The sequence below is a fragment of the Salmo salar genome, chromosome 03 (genome assembly GCF_965601325.2).
Source record: "Salmo salar chromosome 03, fSalSal1, whole genome shotgun sequence".
NCBI lineage: Eukaryota > Metazoa > Chordata > Actinopteri > Salmoniformes > Salmonidae > Salmo > Salmo salar.
In genome coordinates this window covers 68,962,844-68,980,206 of record NC_138293.1, presented here as the reverse complement: position 1 = coordinate 68,980,206, position 17,363 = coordinate 68,962,844, and the positions used below count along the sequence as shown (strand labels likewise).

Here is a 17,363-nt window from a genome sequence, read left to right as displayed (position 1 = left end):
CCGCCCATCCCTGAGAAATCTGGGTGGGAGGGAGGAGGGTCCTTTCGCAGCATTAGTATGCATTGAGAGAGTGGAGGAGGAGGGGGTGCCTTTCCAATAAATGTCTAGGAACTGGTGTTAGTGTGAATAAAACTGATAAGGGACTAGCTCCCCCTAGAGTCAAGTATCAATACACCAGTAAAGTTTACAAACATTTTAATGAAAAATTACAATAGTCTGAATATTTCTTCGTACTTAACCTTTCGGTCAATCTGTTGTCAGGTCCAATGCATTTATTTACATGTTTCTAACCAGCCATTAAGACTTTACATGTCCCTATCAGACAGAGCATAAAACGATCAGCAGTGTGAATTACATGGGGCCCAGGGGGGTCTCAAACCCCCTGAATGAGACATGAGTCCCACTAAAAGCAACAAAGTCAAACTTTGGGGTGGGGGGCAGGGTCTCTAAATAATACTAATTAAACAATTCTACTATTTCTTTCAAATGCAATTTGTACTACTACAGAGGTAAATATTAAAATAAAAGCGTATTCCAAATTAAACGAACACCCCCCACCGGTCATGGTTTAAAATATATATCCACGTGGCTGCACTTGTCATCCCGGGACAGTCCCATCTCTCAGCCCCTTTTCAGGCATCCCAACTTTTCTTTTTACAAAAAAGGTCCTTTTGTCAAAGACGGATCAATAAATTCAGGCTACAAAAGTGTAGACCTAATGAAAATCACAGAATGTCATTAGACTTTTTGGTGTTTCGTAACGGATGTCTCTTTCCATTCATCAAATGTTTGGATGCTGGAGTTATTTTGGACTAGACGAACACGCGCAGGTAGCCTACTTTTTCATGTTATTTGTTTGACAATATGAAAACATCACGACTGGTTCTGCTCATGCCAAATTAAAAAGGTAAAAAAAAAAAATTGAATTACATCCATTAAAAAAAAAGGCACAGGATGTGCACACATACACAGGAGGCCCTAGATCATGTATAATTTAACTGTAGAACTTGTCCTTCACAGTGGCAGAAATTGAGCAGGAGGAAAAGAGATCGCATAGGCTTTAGCAGGTTCATTTCTCATGAGACGTAAAACTACTGTGTATTACCATATAATAACATGGTCATTCTGCCCTTCATAGTATGTTCTTTCAGTTAGACTGACAACTGCAATGAAATTTGAGTTTTCAAATACATTCAGGAAACTAGAAGGAAAAGAATACTGTGTCCATAATCGTTCAGAAATGGGACCAGGCCATTTCAGGTTTGATTTTCAAATCCTCTCGTCCTGTGTCAAAGAATCCATTTTGGTACAATGCTGCTCCCATGTGGTCAAACACACGGCAGGCAGACAGTGGTCACATGTGGCCAACCGATTTCACCAAGATGGGCAACAACATTTTCCAGTAACATTCCAATGATAAGTCACTCTTGTAAACACCTGGGCTCAAATATGATTTGAGTGCACAATTCTGATAAAACAAATACCAAACACATTCATTTGAAAATAAAGCAATTAGTTTTGCCAGAAGCTTTACTGAACTTTTCACTTTGGCTAGCTTAGTAACCAGAAGAAAAGAAGAAAAAAATCTACAGAATCAACATTACTCGTTTTAACTTGACAACAAATTTTACATTTGAACTTAAATCTTAGTGTGTGGTTAAATTGGAGCTTTCGATGAAGGGGACGTTAAGACGTCAGTGCACTGAGGCTCACAGAATGGTCCAAAGCGGCCATACATGTCCCTGGCACGGACTGCAAAGTAGTACTTGGAGCCAGAGACAAACTGTGTGAGTGTACAGGCCATGGGCAAAGCCAAGGCCTTCACCTCCCCTATCTTCTTCCAGAGTAGGGGGGGTGTGCTGGGGCCAGAGTGGTCCTGGTGGTAGGCGTATAGGTGGTAGCTGTCCACGGCAGCGCAGCTCCTGTCTACCTCAGTCACAGACCAGGAGAGCACGATGCCGTCATTCTGGCTCGGAACCCGGGTTATTTTGAGCAGAGGCTGCTGTGGAGGGCTGGTGCTGGCCGCTTCTAGGGGCAGGCTGATAGTTTGAGGTGGGACAGGCAAGGGGGGAAGGGGAGAGGGCTCAGGGCAAGGTGTGGAAGATGAAGAAGTGGATGTTGCTGAGGCATCACTTTTAGATGGGGAGCCCTGAAAGATGAATTTTATCAAAATGTTACAACTTTCACATCTATTTGCAATGTTTACTCTCTTTGGTTGATTATAGGCCAATATGTACATTTTATTCCAATTGGAAAACATGGCTGCATTCCAAACGCTTAAAAGACACCCTCTCCCCTCAGCCCTCAAATTAAGTGGACACTTCTGATGACATATCATGACGTCTGCGAGTTGACACTTGCAGGGCAAGGGGCGAGGGAAGAAGGAATTCATTTTAAATGAACCGCTCTTGCCCGGAAATGTGTCACTCGTTCATCTCATGGTTGTTTTCAGTCATCATGGAACCACTGGTAGCTGTTGTGAGTGCCTTATATGCGCTACAGTCAATTCTGATTGCATTTCATAATCTTGGCTAGAAGACAACACCTCCGCAGACATCGAATGTTAGCCATAATACATTATCAGATACATTGAAAACTACAATGTATAAGTGTGATGTCAGGGAAAGTTGTGCGCAAGCTATCATATCCAAAAGCTAACCAAACAAAAACATCATTACTTTTATGATAAGTGTTTGAGCTGTCATGTGCATTAGTAGCACCATTTCTAACTTATTTACATTTGTTTTTACTTACACTTGTATGTTGACTTCTCCATATTAATGTTGGTTTTAAGTTTAGGCTGACTTTTCTTAGTGGATGTACAATCAACGCAAATGGAATTATGGGGCGTTTCAGGCCCCGAAGTGAACATAATTGTACACTTGCAAACTCGATCAAAAACAAGGGCTGAGGGGCTTACGTTGCCAACTTCCCTTGCTTGGCTAATCATTTGGACTGATGACAAAGACGACCGCGGGTATTCCCCCAATTGCATAAGGCGAGGGTAAGTGGAGGAGGGTGTGTCTTTTATGAGTTCGAAACGCAGCGCAAGTATTGAAAGAGTTGCTCTGCTTTCAAATATTATCATCTCACCTGCAGGGGGCGATGATAAACAGCGTGCGGAGATCCAACAGCTGAAGTCTGACCAAGAGATGACCTCACTGAAACAATAAATAAAACAATCTGGGTATTCTACTGTCAACATAACCACAGACAGTGTTGGCACAAGACACCACTTACCGGCCTGTGTTCCGACTGAAGTGGAGGTGGCGGTTTGCTGTGTGGCTGTTGTTCGCTGACCCGCTGTTGAAGGCAAGGCCTTCAAAGCCATCGGAGCCTTCAGCACTCCAGTAACTGCACACAACACATTGGGACAACTTCGAGAGATGTACAACTCACTGCACGTCTGGCCCCTATAATATCATAAAATACTGCTCACCAAAAGGAAGAGGGAGGGAAAGGAATATCAATCTTACCTAGAACATCATCATCCTCCTCCTCCTCCTCTGTCAGGTCTATGAATGCTTCTGATTTGGCAGGGTGAGATGCCTGTGTGGAGTCTGAAGGAGGGTTTGTAGATTCACTACCTACATAGGAGAGTGTAGGAAAACATCTTCTCAGTTAGAATGACACTGAGAATCCGGGCAAAACAAACTATTTACATTTACTCTTCCAAAATAACAAGCCAAACTTCTGAGGTGTAAGCTAACCTGTTTTCGCAGGCACCTGTGGTACAGGGGCAGCTAGTTGCGCTGGGGCAGCTGGATGCACTGGGGCAGCTGGTCGCACAGAGGGTTGAGTGCCTGTGGTGGCTGGCATTGAGAATCTTGGTAAGGATGAAGTTGAAGTGGAGTTCGCCACAGACACAAGACGAATGGACTCACAGACGGAGACAGACACACCGGAGCTGGGCCTGCTGACTGTCCCAGTGGCTCCAGGGTGGGAGACATTGGGTGTGGCCCTGGGTGTGGTAATGGTTGTGGCCCTGGGTGTGGTTATGGTTGTGGCCCTGGGTGTGGTTATGGTTGTGGCCCTGGGTGTGGTTATGGTTGTGGCCCTGGGTGTGGTTATGGTTGTGGCCCTGGGTGTGGTTATGGTTGTGGCCCTGGGTGTGGTTCTGGGTGTGGTTATGGTTGTGGCCCTGGGTGTGGTTATGGTTGTGGCCCTGGGTGTGGCCCTGGGTGTGGTTATGGTTGTGGCCCTGGGTGTGGTTGAGGGCCTGGATGTGGGTGTGGTTATGGTTGTGGCCCAGGGTGTGGTTGAAGGCCTGGATGTGGGTGTGGTTATGGTTGTGGCCCAGGGTGTGGTTGTGGCCCTGGTTGTGGCCCAGGGTGTGGTTGTGGCCCTGCATGTGGGTGTGGTTATGGTTGTGGCCCTGGTTATGGGTGTGGTCATGTGGGACGTTGTGGCAGCTGGTGTGTCAGTGGGTGTAGTCATGGTTGTGGGTGTGGCAGCGAAATGAGATAAGAGGGCAGATGCAGAGGGGGGCTTAGTAGCAGCAGGGGTGTAGGGAGTAGTCCTCTGCAGGAGGAAGGCAGTGGTGGGTGTCACAGTGGAACTCGTCATGGCAGGAAGTGCACACACTGGGATTAGCTGGGAGTTGGTTGGGTTGGTAAGGATGGCTGTCCCTCCACCAGGCAGCTGTATGAGGAATGACTGGAGAGGGAAGGTGGACGGGCCTGGTGTTGGGGTAACACAGGTGCTCAGCATCAAGGTTTGGGATGTGGGTTGAGATCCGGCTGAGGCTGTGGAAGAGGGGGAAGGTAGCAAGGAGGCTTGTGGAGGAGAAAGAAATGGACATTTAAAAAAAAGAAGACACTGTATACAATAATAATATCAGTTGGTTAAAGAAAACACACAGATTAAGATAAAGAGAAACCTGCCAACAGACTCCTGCTCACCTGTAGGTACAGGAGCAGGGGTTTGACTGCCCTGATCATTACGTGAAGGAGCAGGGGTTTGACTGCCCTGATCATTACGTGAAGGAGCAGGGGTTTGACTGCCCTGATCATTACGCTTTGGATCCGGTGTGTTGTTCCCCATTGTTCTGTTTACAAGGAGAGGAAATGATTACAGGCAGAGGATTCAGGAAGCTGATCAAAAGGCTGCTCAGTGGAGAATGATGGTGAACACAAACATAAGTGGATGCTGAGAGATACAGTATGACATTACTGTACATCCAATCAATTGCTTTTATCCCAAATAACTCAATGACAAATTGAATCTTCGTTGTCAATGCACCTATTTCTTTTGGTTACCCTCTGGTGAAATGTTTTTTCCTCTGATTAATTGGGACACGCTGCTACACTTCAAACCATTGACTTACCTCAGGCCGAGAATTGCTGATTCTGCTGGGGTGGTTGCTGTGGCATAAGTAGAGGTAGGTGGCAACAGTACCTGATGAATATAGGGAAGAGCACTTTGTATAGAGTTCCAATGGTACCATCAATCTTTCAAAAAAGCAAGTTCCCTCTGAAATCACAGTCATCATTGAAAGATCAATTGCCTCCATTTTCACTCACCTCTGGAGGTTTCTTGGCATTCTCCCTGGCCTGGTTGGCAGTTCCAACTTTCTTAGAAAGTTGGGCAATCTTTGCCTGAAAGGGCACACGTGGAGCATGGATTTGCTTGTCTAATGGGCAATACATTCCAATGTCTTTATCCTAGATTTGTGTTTTATTTATTATCTTTTGACAACTGACCTGCAGGCTCTTGAGTGCACTCGGGTGTTTTTCTATTTTGTCCAGTCTGTCTCTGAGCCCCTGAAGACTCTTGTCAAATAGTGTGAGCTGCAGAACACGCAACTTCTCCTCAACAAGCTGCTGCACCACCTACAGAGGACAGGGATTTTAATGGGCAAGTGAGGAAAAAAGATGGAAGGTTAGTTTATTTGTTTAACCTTAAAACTGGCCCAGAGATTTTTTTATAAATAACACCCAAAACACGAGAAGGTAGCACCAATAAAATAAATATTTAAAAAAAAAATAGCCAAAAATATGCCATGCAACTCAGGATACATGACTACAACTTGGGAAATGAGATGTGGTTTATTTAAATAAAAAATCTCAATTGAGGACCAACCTTCTTTAGCTTGTGTTGCCTTTCAGCGCTCCCACTGATCTTCAGCTCCACATGAGCCTCCAGCTCTTCACAGTCTACTCTGGGCCTCTTGTTATGCCTCTCCACCACTTCCAAGTCTCTTTCTCCCTGTTTTTCACCACCATCCTCTGAGTCTCCAGACAAGGATCGTTTCTTCTGTAGAGCAGCACCCTCCTCTTCTTGTTTAGAGAGAACACAACACATTATAATATCATCCAACTATCAAAACACCGCTATAATCGAAGCCATCTTGAAAAAAATAAAATCTCCGCTGGCCAACAGGCCAGTTGAAGTCAGAAATATGACAAATTCATGCAACCTAGCTAACATCTGGGGCAGCAGGTAGCCTAGTGGTTAGAGCGTAGGTCTAGTAACTGAAAGTTGGCAAGATCAAATCCCCGAGCTGACAAGGTAAAAAAATATGTCGTTCTGCTCCTGAACAAGGCAGTTAACCCACTGTTCCTAGGCCGTCATTGAAAATAAGAATTTGTTCTTAACTGACTTGCCTAGTTAAATAAAGGTCAAATTAAAAAATAAACATACGAACTAAACTTGACATAATCACTTCGGTGCTTCAGTTGGGATTGGAAAAGACTAAGATTACCTTCATCAATCTGAAGGGGTGTTGGTGATGAAGGGGACGGAGAGTCAACTGGAGCACCACTTTCAAATTGTTCTGGCTTCTTCATGTTAACCTCAACTTTTTCTACCCCTCCTTCACTTTCCCTCTGTTCCTGTTCCTCCTCTTTCTCATCTTTTTCCTCGTCACTCTCATCCTGGACATCCTCATCTTCACTAAGCACCAGGAATCCTGGCCTGACCTCCTGGTCTGACTCTGCCGTGTATGACGGGGAGAGGGAAGGGGAAGAGACAGACTCTACAGCCGTGTTGGAGGACAGCAGGAGGGAGGCAGCAGGGTTCAATATGGGCACTGTGTCCTGAGTGGTACCTGGTACCAGGTCTACTTCCATACCATCAACCTGTCTCTCTCTTACTGCTTCTGTTTTCTCTGAACTCACAGGAGAGGAAACGATAACATCCCCTTTGTAATTTCTATCCCCCTTCATCAGTCCATTCATTTTGTCTTCTACCTCGAGGCTGGGTAATGTAGACTCCTTGTCCCCCTCTCCTTCTTCCTCAACATCTTTTACATCAGAGTGTATGTTCTGTGATGAAGAAACCAGTAATTCAGAGGCCGTTGATTCCTCAGAGGTCAGGGATGTGGCTGTCAGGGAGGAAAGGGCATGAGTGGTGGTATGTGTAGTTCCATGTATTTCTTTATCTACTTCCATAGACACATCTTCACAGTGCTTCCCATTTACAATTGCTGGCTGAGGTGGGGATGGGAAAGAACATGGAGAGGAAAGCGTGGTGTGAAGGGATTCCAGTTGCTGTCGATCGCTGACTTTCATAGTCTTTTTTGCTCTGAAGATTTTCCTCAAAGGTTCCTCTGCGACAGCAACATCCATGCTTGACCTGAAAGGTGGTAGAGAAGAGAGAGCAAAAGAATGTCAATCATGTACAATTCTGTTTTTGTTTTACTCTACTTAATTGCATTTCAATGCTTTTGATTCATGCAAATGAAAAACTGAAACATTTTCATTAATCTCTTCATTAATGAAGTGTATTAAATTCAAATAGAAGTGGGAGCACTGACTTTCCCGTACACACTATTGTTGAAGTCCAAGATAGGACACACCCACAATCATGCAGCTCCTCCTCTTTACACCCTGTCAACTCTGATTGGTAGAGTGCAAAGCCTGCCAGGCAACTCAAGCAGGCGACTCAGTGATGGGTTTCAAATATCTGGTCCCGGTGTGAGGTGTTTGCACCGGGTGAAAAGCGATTGCATTTGTTTTGGAACCGGGCTGCCTCCTGGGCGTGAGCCAGGTGCCCTGCTCTGGCTGACGGCGGCTCAAAACCAAAAAAGTGGGTTAAGCAGGTGGAGTAATGAGTAGGTTTCTGTTTTCACATGCACATTTTTAAACGCTTTATCTGCCTTCCCAATGAAAGCTAGTTTGAAAATTCTGACATTTTATGCAAAAGAGATGTTTCTGAACAATGCTGCTATGTTGACAGCATGAGCTTTCAGCCCAGATTACTGTTCCATTTGACAAGGGTGCTCCTCCCTCACCGCTTTTGACCTTTCATGTCACCTAGCAGCATTCACAGAGGCTGCTAGTTTCTCCAAGCCTGCAGGCAGCAGGGTGGAGAGAAGGAAGGATAGCCTTCACTTGCAATAGCCAACCTAGACTGGAAACCTGACGTTGAAATTCATTGAAGCATACACACTTGTACGCATGCAATACTTGCCAGGCTCATGCTTACGTGCATGCTTCAGGTGACAAATCTTAACACTACCAGCACTTTGAAAAGATGATTGAATTATACTTTCCTGTGGATGTTGTCTCACATTCCTACCTGCAAACAGACCAACCACACAGACAAACAGTAAAGTAAGTTAAAATACAATTTTATTCAACATTCTGGCTTGTAGAGGTTGTGAGAGGAAACTTTTCTGATCCAAACACATTTATGCCCAATGTAGAATTCCATTAAATAAACATCAGGTTTCCAGGGTAGTGTCAACTAAGCGGTAAGTTCTGCATATACTTACCACTGCCTCTCATCAAAATAGGAATGAAAACAAATCAAACGATCAAGTAGCCTTGCATGGTGCCATGTCATCTTAGCCATGTCATCTTCACGAATTTAGGACAGCTCTTAAAGCCAGTAAGATTTTCTGTTTTTTTTAAAGCAATAGAATAAACCCCATTGAGTTGGAAGAATCTGTAATGACATTAGTTTTCAAATCATCTTTGAAAAAGTTGTTGCCCTCGTGGAATGTCATTCCTTAAACTGCCCCATCATATAAATCCAGTACTACCTGCAGTTGAAAATGTAATGCGACGCATTTGCTCCATGTAAAGAATTTCCGTTTAGGAGGGAGACTTTACTTGTCTCTCTAATATTTTTTCAGGAATTCCCCCCCCCCCAGAACCTAATTGAGCATTTGACACAATTAAGTAAGATTATCTCCATGTGACCCCCCCCCTCTGACATCATGGGCCTGAATTGACTTGTCAAACCCAAGGGAATTTGGTTCTTTCTCCTATGATTACATTCATGGGGGATTGCCTTTGCAGTTGGATTAAATTCTATTTAGCCCACTTAGATTAACCTGTGAAAGGAGGCAATTAAATGCACCTGTGGACACTCAGACTAAGTATCAACGGCTAGACTAAGTATCAACATTTGATTTTAGTTTCCCAGTGAAAAAAGTTCAGTAGATACAATGTTTGCACACCTGAATTTAATTGCATACTAATTGATTTCTGTTGATTTGTCGCACCAGGTGTTGGCTAAGTGAAGGAAGGCGTGGCCAACCTAGTCCTACAGTGTATGTCACAAAGCAGAATCAATAAGTTAGCCAGGTAACTAGCAAACTTTCAGATAGTGGTTTGTTTTCTGGTTTATCAAAAAAACTCAAGTAAATGATAGAATATTGAGTCGGCACTGTTTACATTTCAAATCAATCTTTCTCAGTTAGCTGGCTAAGTCATTGATCCTGACATTACTTAGAGGGCCATGGAGTGCACAGGCTTTTGTTCCAGCCCAGAAATCACAAGACGCACTCCTGTGCCTCAAACAATTTGAAGTTGAGTATTGTGATATTTAAATTATGAAGTGGTATATTTCACACAATGGTTTGCACTGACAAAATATGATCTCTAATGGAACATGTATAAGAAGATTGGCCGTAGGAACATTGCCCTTGAAATCAAGACGTTCAGGATCTGATGGCTTGGACACATATTGATGGACAGTGGTGGCTGTGCTGGAGTAGATGGGTCTCATGGGACAGGGCACGGACTGTGGCAAAAGACACTCCAGCGGTAGAAGATGAAGAGGACTAAGTTAAGTATATTTCAGTCAAAATGCTGCGTTAACGGACCTACAATGGCTACATCACTAAGGTATGTAGATGCCTTCAATGGCCTCACCACTTACATACAATGATCCATTCAGTGAAGTTTACAGACTAAGATTAAAGTACATCTTAATGCAGTAACTCAATGTTAAACACGAGGTCACTCACCCTTTACATTCAGTTTCAAAACAGGATCCTGTAGTGACCAGAATTTGCTAAGTGCTAAATTGAATCAACAAATGCTAACTTGCATAGTCATTTAACAACCTAACTTGACCTGTCTGCTTATCCTTATCCTGTCTGTTGTCACTGATTGGGAGTGAAGCACAACCACTCAAAACCAGCACATTCTTAGTATGTTCTAAACTTCCTAGCCCACATTCGTATGTTCTAAACTCCACAGCTAGCCTATTCAGTCCGTCAATTCGCTCCCTCTCAAACAAAGCAGGAAGTGTGATGGCGGGGAGGGAAATCCAGACAGAGGAAGGCGGGGCTACTATTTTTGGAGAAACTGGGACCAGATTAAAATAAAGAAACAGTGTATGTTCAAGATTTAAAATTAGAAGTATCATTAAGATTCACATGTCTTATTTTAGTACTAAACCCACCCCTTAGGGCAGGTTTGTTTGAGTGTTGGTGTATGAATGAACAGAATTCCACAACAGAAAAGGGAAACAAATGTGTTTCAAGGCACTTTCAATTGCACCATTCTTCATGAAAAGGAGTCATCTACTTTTTTAGCTACTCCCCTACTCTATACTCATCATACAAAACAGCCCCCTCTCAATCTATCCTGCCTTGTGCTTCAGGCATTGTCTCGCCTCCTTAGTATAAAACATTATTATCCTGAATATTGTCCTCAGAATACACATTACTAACTTGTGAGGAGCTATACCCAGAGGGAAATAAACTAACATGATTCAAAACCATCTCATATTGCTTCTGCGTGTTTACTACTACTTTTTCTTACTGTTTGATTAGTATTAGAATATTTGTATGCATCCTATAATGTATACTTTTCATTCGATAGTTTAACACAAATAAGCCTAGGTTCTGCAACCTCACTATGCATGTCAAGCTTTTCAGTCAGCCATTTTGGCAGCTGTCGGAGAACAGAGTTTTTTTAAATTGATTAAATTAAGTGTTCTAGCTAGGTATCCTGTCATTATGAATGAACGACTATAGGCTAAAACATATCTTACACAGCAACAATCTCCACAACATTGGCTCAATTGAAATTACTTATCTTGGACATCAAGTGAGAATCTTTTGTTTTTATTTGTCATACATGTTCTGCCCATTCAAACATGGGCAACACAAGTAATCAAGCTATGAATGAAGGATAGAGCACTTGAGATTCCAATAAAGTAGGCTATTGGCCAGACAGTTGGGTAGGGATGGCTGGACGGACAGATTTTTAGAAATGTTTGCACATTTATTAAAAATAAATGCCTTATGTAAATAAGTATTCAGACTTTTGCTATGAGACTTGAAATTGAGCTCAGGTGCGTCCTGTTTCCATTGATCATCCCTGATGTTTCTACAACTTGATTGGAGTCCACCTGTGGTAAATTCAATTGATTGGACATGATTTGAAAAGGCACACACCAGTCTATATAAGGTCCCACTGTTGACAGTGCATATCGGAGCAAAATCCAAGCCATGAGGTCAAAGGAATTGTACGTAGAGCACCAAGACAGGATTGTGTCAAGGCACAGATCTGGGGAAGGGTACCAAAAAATGTCTGCAGCATTGAAAGTCCCAAAGAACACAGTGGCCTCCATCATTCTTAAATGGAAGAAGTTTGGAACCACCAAGACTATTCCTAGAGATGGCCGCCCGGTCAAACTGAGCAATCGGGGGAGAAGGGCCTTGGTCGGGGAGGTGACCAAGAACCTGATGGTCACTCTGACAGAGCTCCAATTCATGAACTTCTTTGAGGAAAAGATCATGATCATTATAAAGCAAATTACGGACTCCTCTTTAAATCTGCGTATTCCTCCAAAGCTCCGTTGTCCTGAGTCTGCACAAGCCTGCCAGGACCTAGGATCAAGGGAGACACTAAAGTGCTTTAGTACTATATCTCTTGACACAATGATGAAAATAATCATGGCCTCTAAACCTTCAAGCTGCACACTGGACCCTATTCCAACTAAACTACTGAAAGAGCTGCTTTCTGTGCTTGGCCCTCCTATGTTGAACATAATAAACGGCTCTCTATCCACCAGATGTGTACCAAACTCTCTTGAAAAAGCCAAATCTTGACCCAGAAATTATAAAAAACTATCAGCCTATATCGAATCTTCCATTCCTCTCAAACATTTTTGAAAAAGCTGTTGCGCAGCAACTCACTGCCTTCCCGAAGACAAACAATGTACACGAAACGCTTCAGTCTGGTTTTAGACCCCATCATAGCACTGAGACTGCACTTGTGAAGGTGGTAAATTACCTTTTAATTGACGTCAGACCGAGGTTCTGCGTCTGTCCTCGTGCTCCTAGATCTTAGTGCTGCTTTTGATACCATCGATCACCACATTCTTTTGGAGAGATTGGAAACCCAAATTGGTCTACATGGACAAGTTTTGGTCTGGTTTAGGTCTTATCTGTCGGAAAGATATCAGTTTGTCTCTGTGAATGGTTTGTCCTCTGACAAATCAACTGTAAATTTCGGTGTTCCTCAAGGTTCCGTTTTAGGACCACTATTGTTTTCACTATATATTTTACCTCTTGGGGATGTCATTCGAAAACATAATGTTAAATTTCACTGCTATGCGGATGACACACAGCTGTACATTTCAATGAAACATGGTGAAGCCCCAAAATTGCCCTCGCTAGAAGCCTATGTCTCAGACATAAGGAAGTGGATGGCTGCAAACTTTCTACTCTTAAACTCGGACAAAACAGAGATGCTTGTTCTAGGTCCCAAGAAACAAAGCTCTTCTGTTGAATCTGACAATTAATCTGGATGGTTGTACAGTCGTCTCAAATAAAACTGTGAAGGACCTCGGCGTTACTCTGGACCCTGATCTCTCTTTTGAAGAACATATCAAGACTGTTTCAAGGGCAGGTTTTTTCCATCTACGTAACATTGCAAAAATCAGAAACTTTCTGTCAAAAAATGACACAGAAAAATTTATCCATGCCTTTGTTACTTCTAGGTTGGACTACTGCAATGCTCTACTTTCCGGCTACCCGGATAAAGCACTAAATAAACTTCAGTTAGTGCTAAATACGGCTGCTAGAATCCTGACTAGAACCCAAAAATTTGATCATATTACTCCAGTGCTAGCCTCCCTACACTGGCTTCCTGTTAAGGCAAGGGCTGATTTGAAGGTTTTACTGCTAACCTACAAAGCATTACATGGGCATGCTCCTACCTATCTTTCCGATTTGGTCCTGCCATACATACCTACACGTACACTACGGTCACAAGACGCGGGCCTCCTAATTGTTCCTAGAATTTCTAAGCAAACAGCTGGAGGCAGGGCTTTCTCCTATAGAGCTCCATTTTTATGGAATAGTCTGCCTACCCATGTGAGAGACGTAGACTCAGTCTCAACCTTTAAGTCTTTACTGAAGACTCATCTCTTCAGTAGGTCCTATGATTAAGTGTAGTCTGGCCCAGGGGTGTGAAGGTGAACGGAAAGGCTGGAGCAACGAACCGCCCTTGCTGTCTCTGCCTGGCCGGTTTCCCCTCTTTCCACTGGGATTCTCTGACTCTACCCCTATTACGGGGGCTGAGTCACTGGCTTACTGGTGTTCTTCCATGCCATCCATGGGAGGGGTGCGTCACTTGAGTGGGTTGAGTCACTGACGTGGTCTTCCTGTCTGGGTTGGTGCCCCCCCTTGGGCTGTGCCGTGGCGGAGATCTTTGTGGGCTATACTCGGCCTTGTCCCGGGATGGTATGTTGGTGGTTGGAGATATCCCTCCAGTGGTGTGGAGGCTGTGCTTTGGCAAAGTGGGTGGGGCTATATCCTACCTGTTTGGCCCTGTCCGGGGGTTTCATCGGATGGGGCCACAGTGTCTCCTGACCCCTCCTGTCTCAGCCTCCAGTATTTATGCTGCAGTAGTTTGTGTCAGGGGGCTAGGGTCAGTCTGTCACATCTGGAGTATTTCTCTTGTCTTTTCCGGTGTCCTGTGTGAATTGAAATATGCTCTCTCTAATTCTATCTTTCTCTTTCTTTCTCTCTCTCGGAGGACCTGAGCCCTAGGACCATGCTTCAGGACTACCTGGTTTGATGACTCCTTGCTGTCCCCAGTTCACCTGGCCGTGCTGCTGCTCCAGTTCCAACTGTTCTGCCTGCAGCTATGGAACCCTGACCTGTTCACCGGACGTGCTACCTGTCCCAGACCTGCCGTTTTCAACTCTCTAGAGACAGCAGGAGCGGTAGAGATACTCTCAAAGATCGGCTATGAAAAGCCAACTGACACTTACTCTTGTGTTACTGACTTGTTGCACCCTCGACAACTACTATGATTATTATTATTTGACAATGCTGGTCATTTATGAACATTTGAACATCTAGGCCATGTGCTGTTATAATCTCCACTCGGCACAGCCAGAAGAGGACTGGCCACCCCTCATAGCCTGGTTCCTCTCTAGGTTTCTTCCTAGGTTTTGGCCTTTCTAGGAGGTTTTCCTAGCCACCGTGCTTCTACACCTTCATTGCTTGCTGTTTGGGGTTTTGGGCTGGGTTTCTGTACAGCACTTTGAGATATCAGCTGATGTAAGAAGGGCTATATAAATACATTTGATTTGAGCTCCAGTTCCTCTGTGGAGATGGTTGTCCTTCTGGAAGGTTCTCCCATTTCTGCAGCATTCCACCAATCAGGCCTTTATGGTAGAGTAGCCAGACGGAAGCCACTCCTCAGTAAAAGGCCCATGACAGCCCGCTTGGAGTTTGCCAAAAGGCGCCTAAAGGACTTTTAGACCATGAGAAACAAGAGTCTCTGGTCTGATGAAACCAAGATTGAACTCTTTGGCCTGAATGCCAAGCGTCAGGTCTGGAGGAAACCTGGCACCATTTCTATAGTGAAGCATTGTGGTGGCAGCATCATGCTGTGGGTAGGTTTTTCAGCAGCAGGGACTGGAAGACTAGTCAGGATCGAGGGAAAGATTAACGGCGCAAAGTAGAGAGAGATCCTTGATGAAAACCTGCTCCAGAGCACTCAGGACCTCAGACTGGGGCGACGGTTCGCCTGCCAACAGGACAACGACCCTAAGCACACAGCCAAGACTACGCAGGAGTGGCTTCAGGACAAGTCTCTGAACATCTCTGGAGAGACCTGAAAATAGCTGTGCAGTGACACTCCCCATCCAATCTGACATACCAGGAGAGGATCTGCAGAGAAGAATGGGAGAAATTCCCCAAATACCGGTGTGCCAAGCTTGTAGTGTCATACCTAAGAAGACACGAGGCTGTAATCGCTGCCAAAAGTGGTCAGCAAAGTACTGAGTAAAGGGTCTGAATACTTGTGTAAATGTGACATTTCAGTTTTGATTTGTCATTATGGGGTATTGTATGTAGATTGATTGGGGGGGGGGATTAATCAATTTTAGAATAAGGCTGTAATGTAACAAAATATGGGAAAAGTCAAGGGGTCTTAATACTTTCCGAATGCACTATATATTACATTTACATTTTAGTCATTTAGCAGACGCTCTTATCCAGAGCGACTTACAGTAGTGAATGCATACATTTCATACAATTTCATTAAAAAAAATTCCTGTGCTTTTTCCTATTCTCGGGATGGAACGTTTGTAAAATACTGGGAAATATTCAACCCTTATGGATAGGCTGACCAGTTGCAAAAATACATTTAGAAATCTGTTACTCAATTACTGCACCCACACTGCTCGCGCGTGTCAACGAGTGCCTGAGTTGCCAAGGGCTAAAAATGAACTTTCTATTTCTGACGCAGATCACGCTGCAAGTCCTGCCTCTCCCATCTCCTCATTGGTTTATAGAAGCAGGTACCCACGTGCCATCTCCTCATTGGTTATACCCACGTCGGTGATTGAAAGACGAACTGTGTTGCCGGTCGGTGTCGTAATACTATGAAAGTTTATATGCCAATCATATAAGTTCAAAGATGAAAAAGCCTGGAAGGAGGAGAGATGACCGGAAACGATTCGGATGACCGTTTTATGTGTGGATTAATTGTCGCAGTAGAGGACCTTGTGTATTTCAGGTAAAATAACAACTCAATGTTTATATCCCAGGACAAATTAGCTAGCAACAGCAAGCTAGCTAAATAGGACAAATTAGCTAGCAAGTGCAAGCTAACTAGCTAAATTGCCATAAATGTTTAATGCTTTTTGACCTGTTCCCAAATTAATGTAATTGGTTCAGAGTTTTTATATTTTAACCTGCGTGTCGTGATCGCGTTTGGTGTAGGGGGCAAAATAAATTTATGCACGATGGCGCACGCGAGCAGCCGGTTTGGGTTCCGTGTTATGGAGACTAATTTTGTCTCTCAAACAGGTAGGCCTACCGCTTATTTACTGAATAGGAAGAAATGGGCTCCAACACAAAGACCTCTTTTTATTAGTAGCCTAAAGTCAAATTAAGACTGTTTAAATGAATTAGACCTCGAATTAGCCTATTTTCAGCACACGTGCGCTGTCCATCTCTGCAGCTGCCACTTCATAATTATGTAAATTAGTCGAATATGGCTTATTGTAAAGTAAATAACTCCGATAAATAGCTTCATTATGAGCATTGATTATAGCCGTAGCGGTCTTAACTCTGGTCCTCCTCCTCGTCTTCATGCTCTCCTTCTCAAACTGAACAGGACATCAGTAGGCCAAGTCCACGCGCACAGATATGCACAGATATAGATTTTTTTTAAACAAATGAACTCGCCTCCTGAAGTGCCACCATACACAGCACAGTCATTGATTGGCTAGGCAGTACAAAAGGGTTTACATCGGCAAGAGCTGGGCAGTCTGGGGATGTTGATTGGGAACGCCTATCCATTGTAGTGTGTAATGCAGTGTAGCCTAGTTTTACATCCACCATCCCAACAGCGCAAAAACTTAAAGTACATTTTGTTAGAAATATAATGTGCTTCTCCGAGCACGATCTTTGTATAGCCTAGGCCTGTAGCCTATGGATATTATTTTTTTTTTTTTTGAGACCACACCAGGCAAATTAGATGATAACCCTCCCCTGGACTAAATGTAAAAAATACTAAACCCTCCTGCTGACTGATATTGAAAAAGCATGACCCTCCACCATTTTCCTCTGGGTAACTATTGCGTACATTTCGATCTCTCCCTTAGTTAAAATTGTTCCCGACACGACTCGAACATACTGTATCTAGCGACAA

The 17,363-nt window shown here is 43.8% G+C and overlaps 1 protein-coding gene across 4 annotated transcripts; it reads right to left on the bottom strand.

Annotated features, from left to right (window-relative positions):
* Positions 1-178: 178 nt before the first annotated feature.
* On the bottom strand, positions 179-10,492 carry LOC106601209 (activating transcription factor 7-interacting protein 1). 4 transcript variants are annotated; one of them, XM_082971417.1, is made up of 13 exons: positions 10,199-10,482; positions 8,498-8,520; positions 6,704-7,578; positions 6,082-6,278; positions 5,703-5,831; positions 5,523-5,597; positions 5,327-5,397; positions 4,902-5,047; positions 3,711-4,775; positions 3,477-3,587; positions 3,241-3,354; positions 3,094-3,161; positions 179-2,149 (listed from the first exon to the last, which is right to left on the bottom strand). In XM_082971417.1, the coding sequence occupies exons 3-13, from the start codon at positions 7,566-7,568 to the stop codon at positions 1,658-1,660; spliced, it is 3,333 nt and encodes a 1,110-aa protein (XP_082827543.1). In that variant the 5' UTR covers positions 7,569-7,578; positions 8,498-8,520; positions 10,199-10,482; the 3' UTR covers positions 179-1,657. The 4 variants fall into 4 exon arrangements, with proteins under 4 accessions (XP_082827543.1, XP_082827542.1, XP_014048702.3 ...); XM_082971416.1 differs by lacking the exon at positions 10,199-10,482 and adding an exon at positions 8,717-10,191; XM_014193227.3 differs by lacking the exon at positions 8,498-8,520 and having other exon boundaries at positions 6,704-7,575; positions 10,199-10,492.
* Between the last annotated feature and the right edge of the window lie 6,871 nt (positions 10,493-17,363).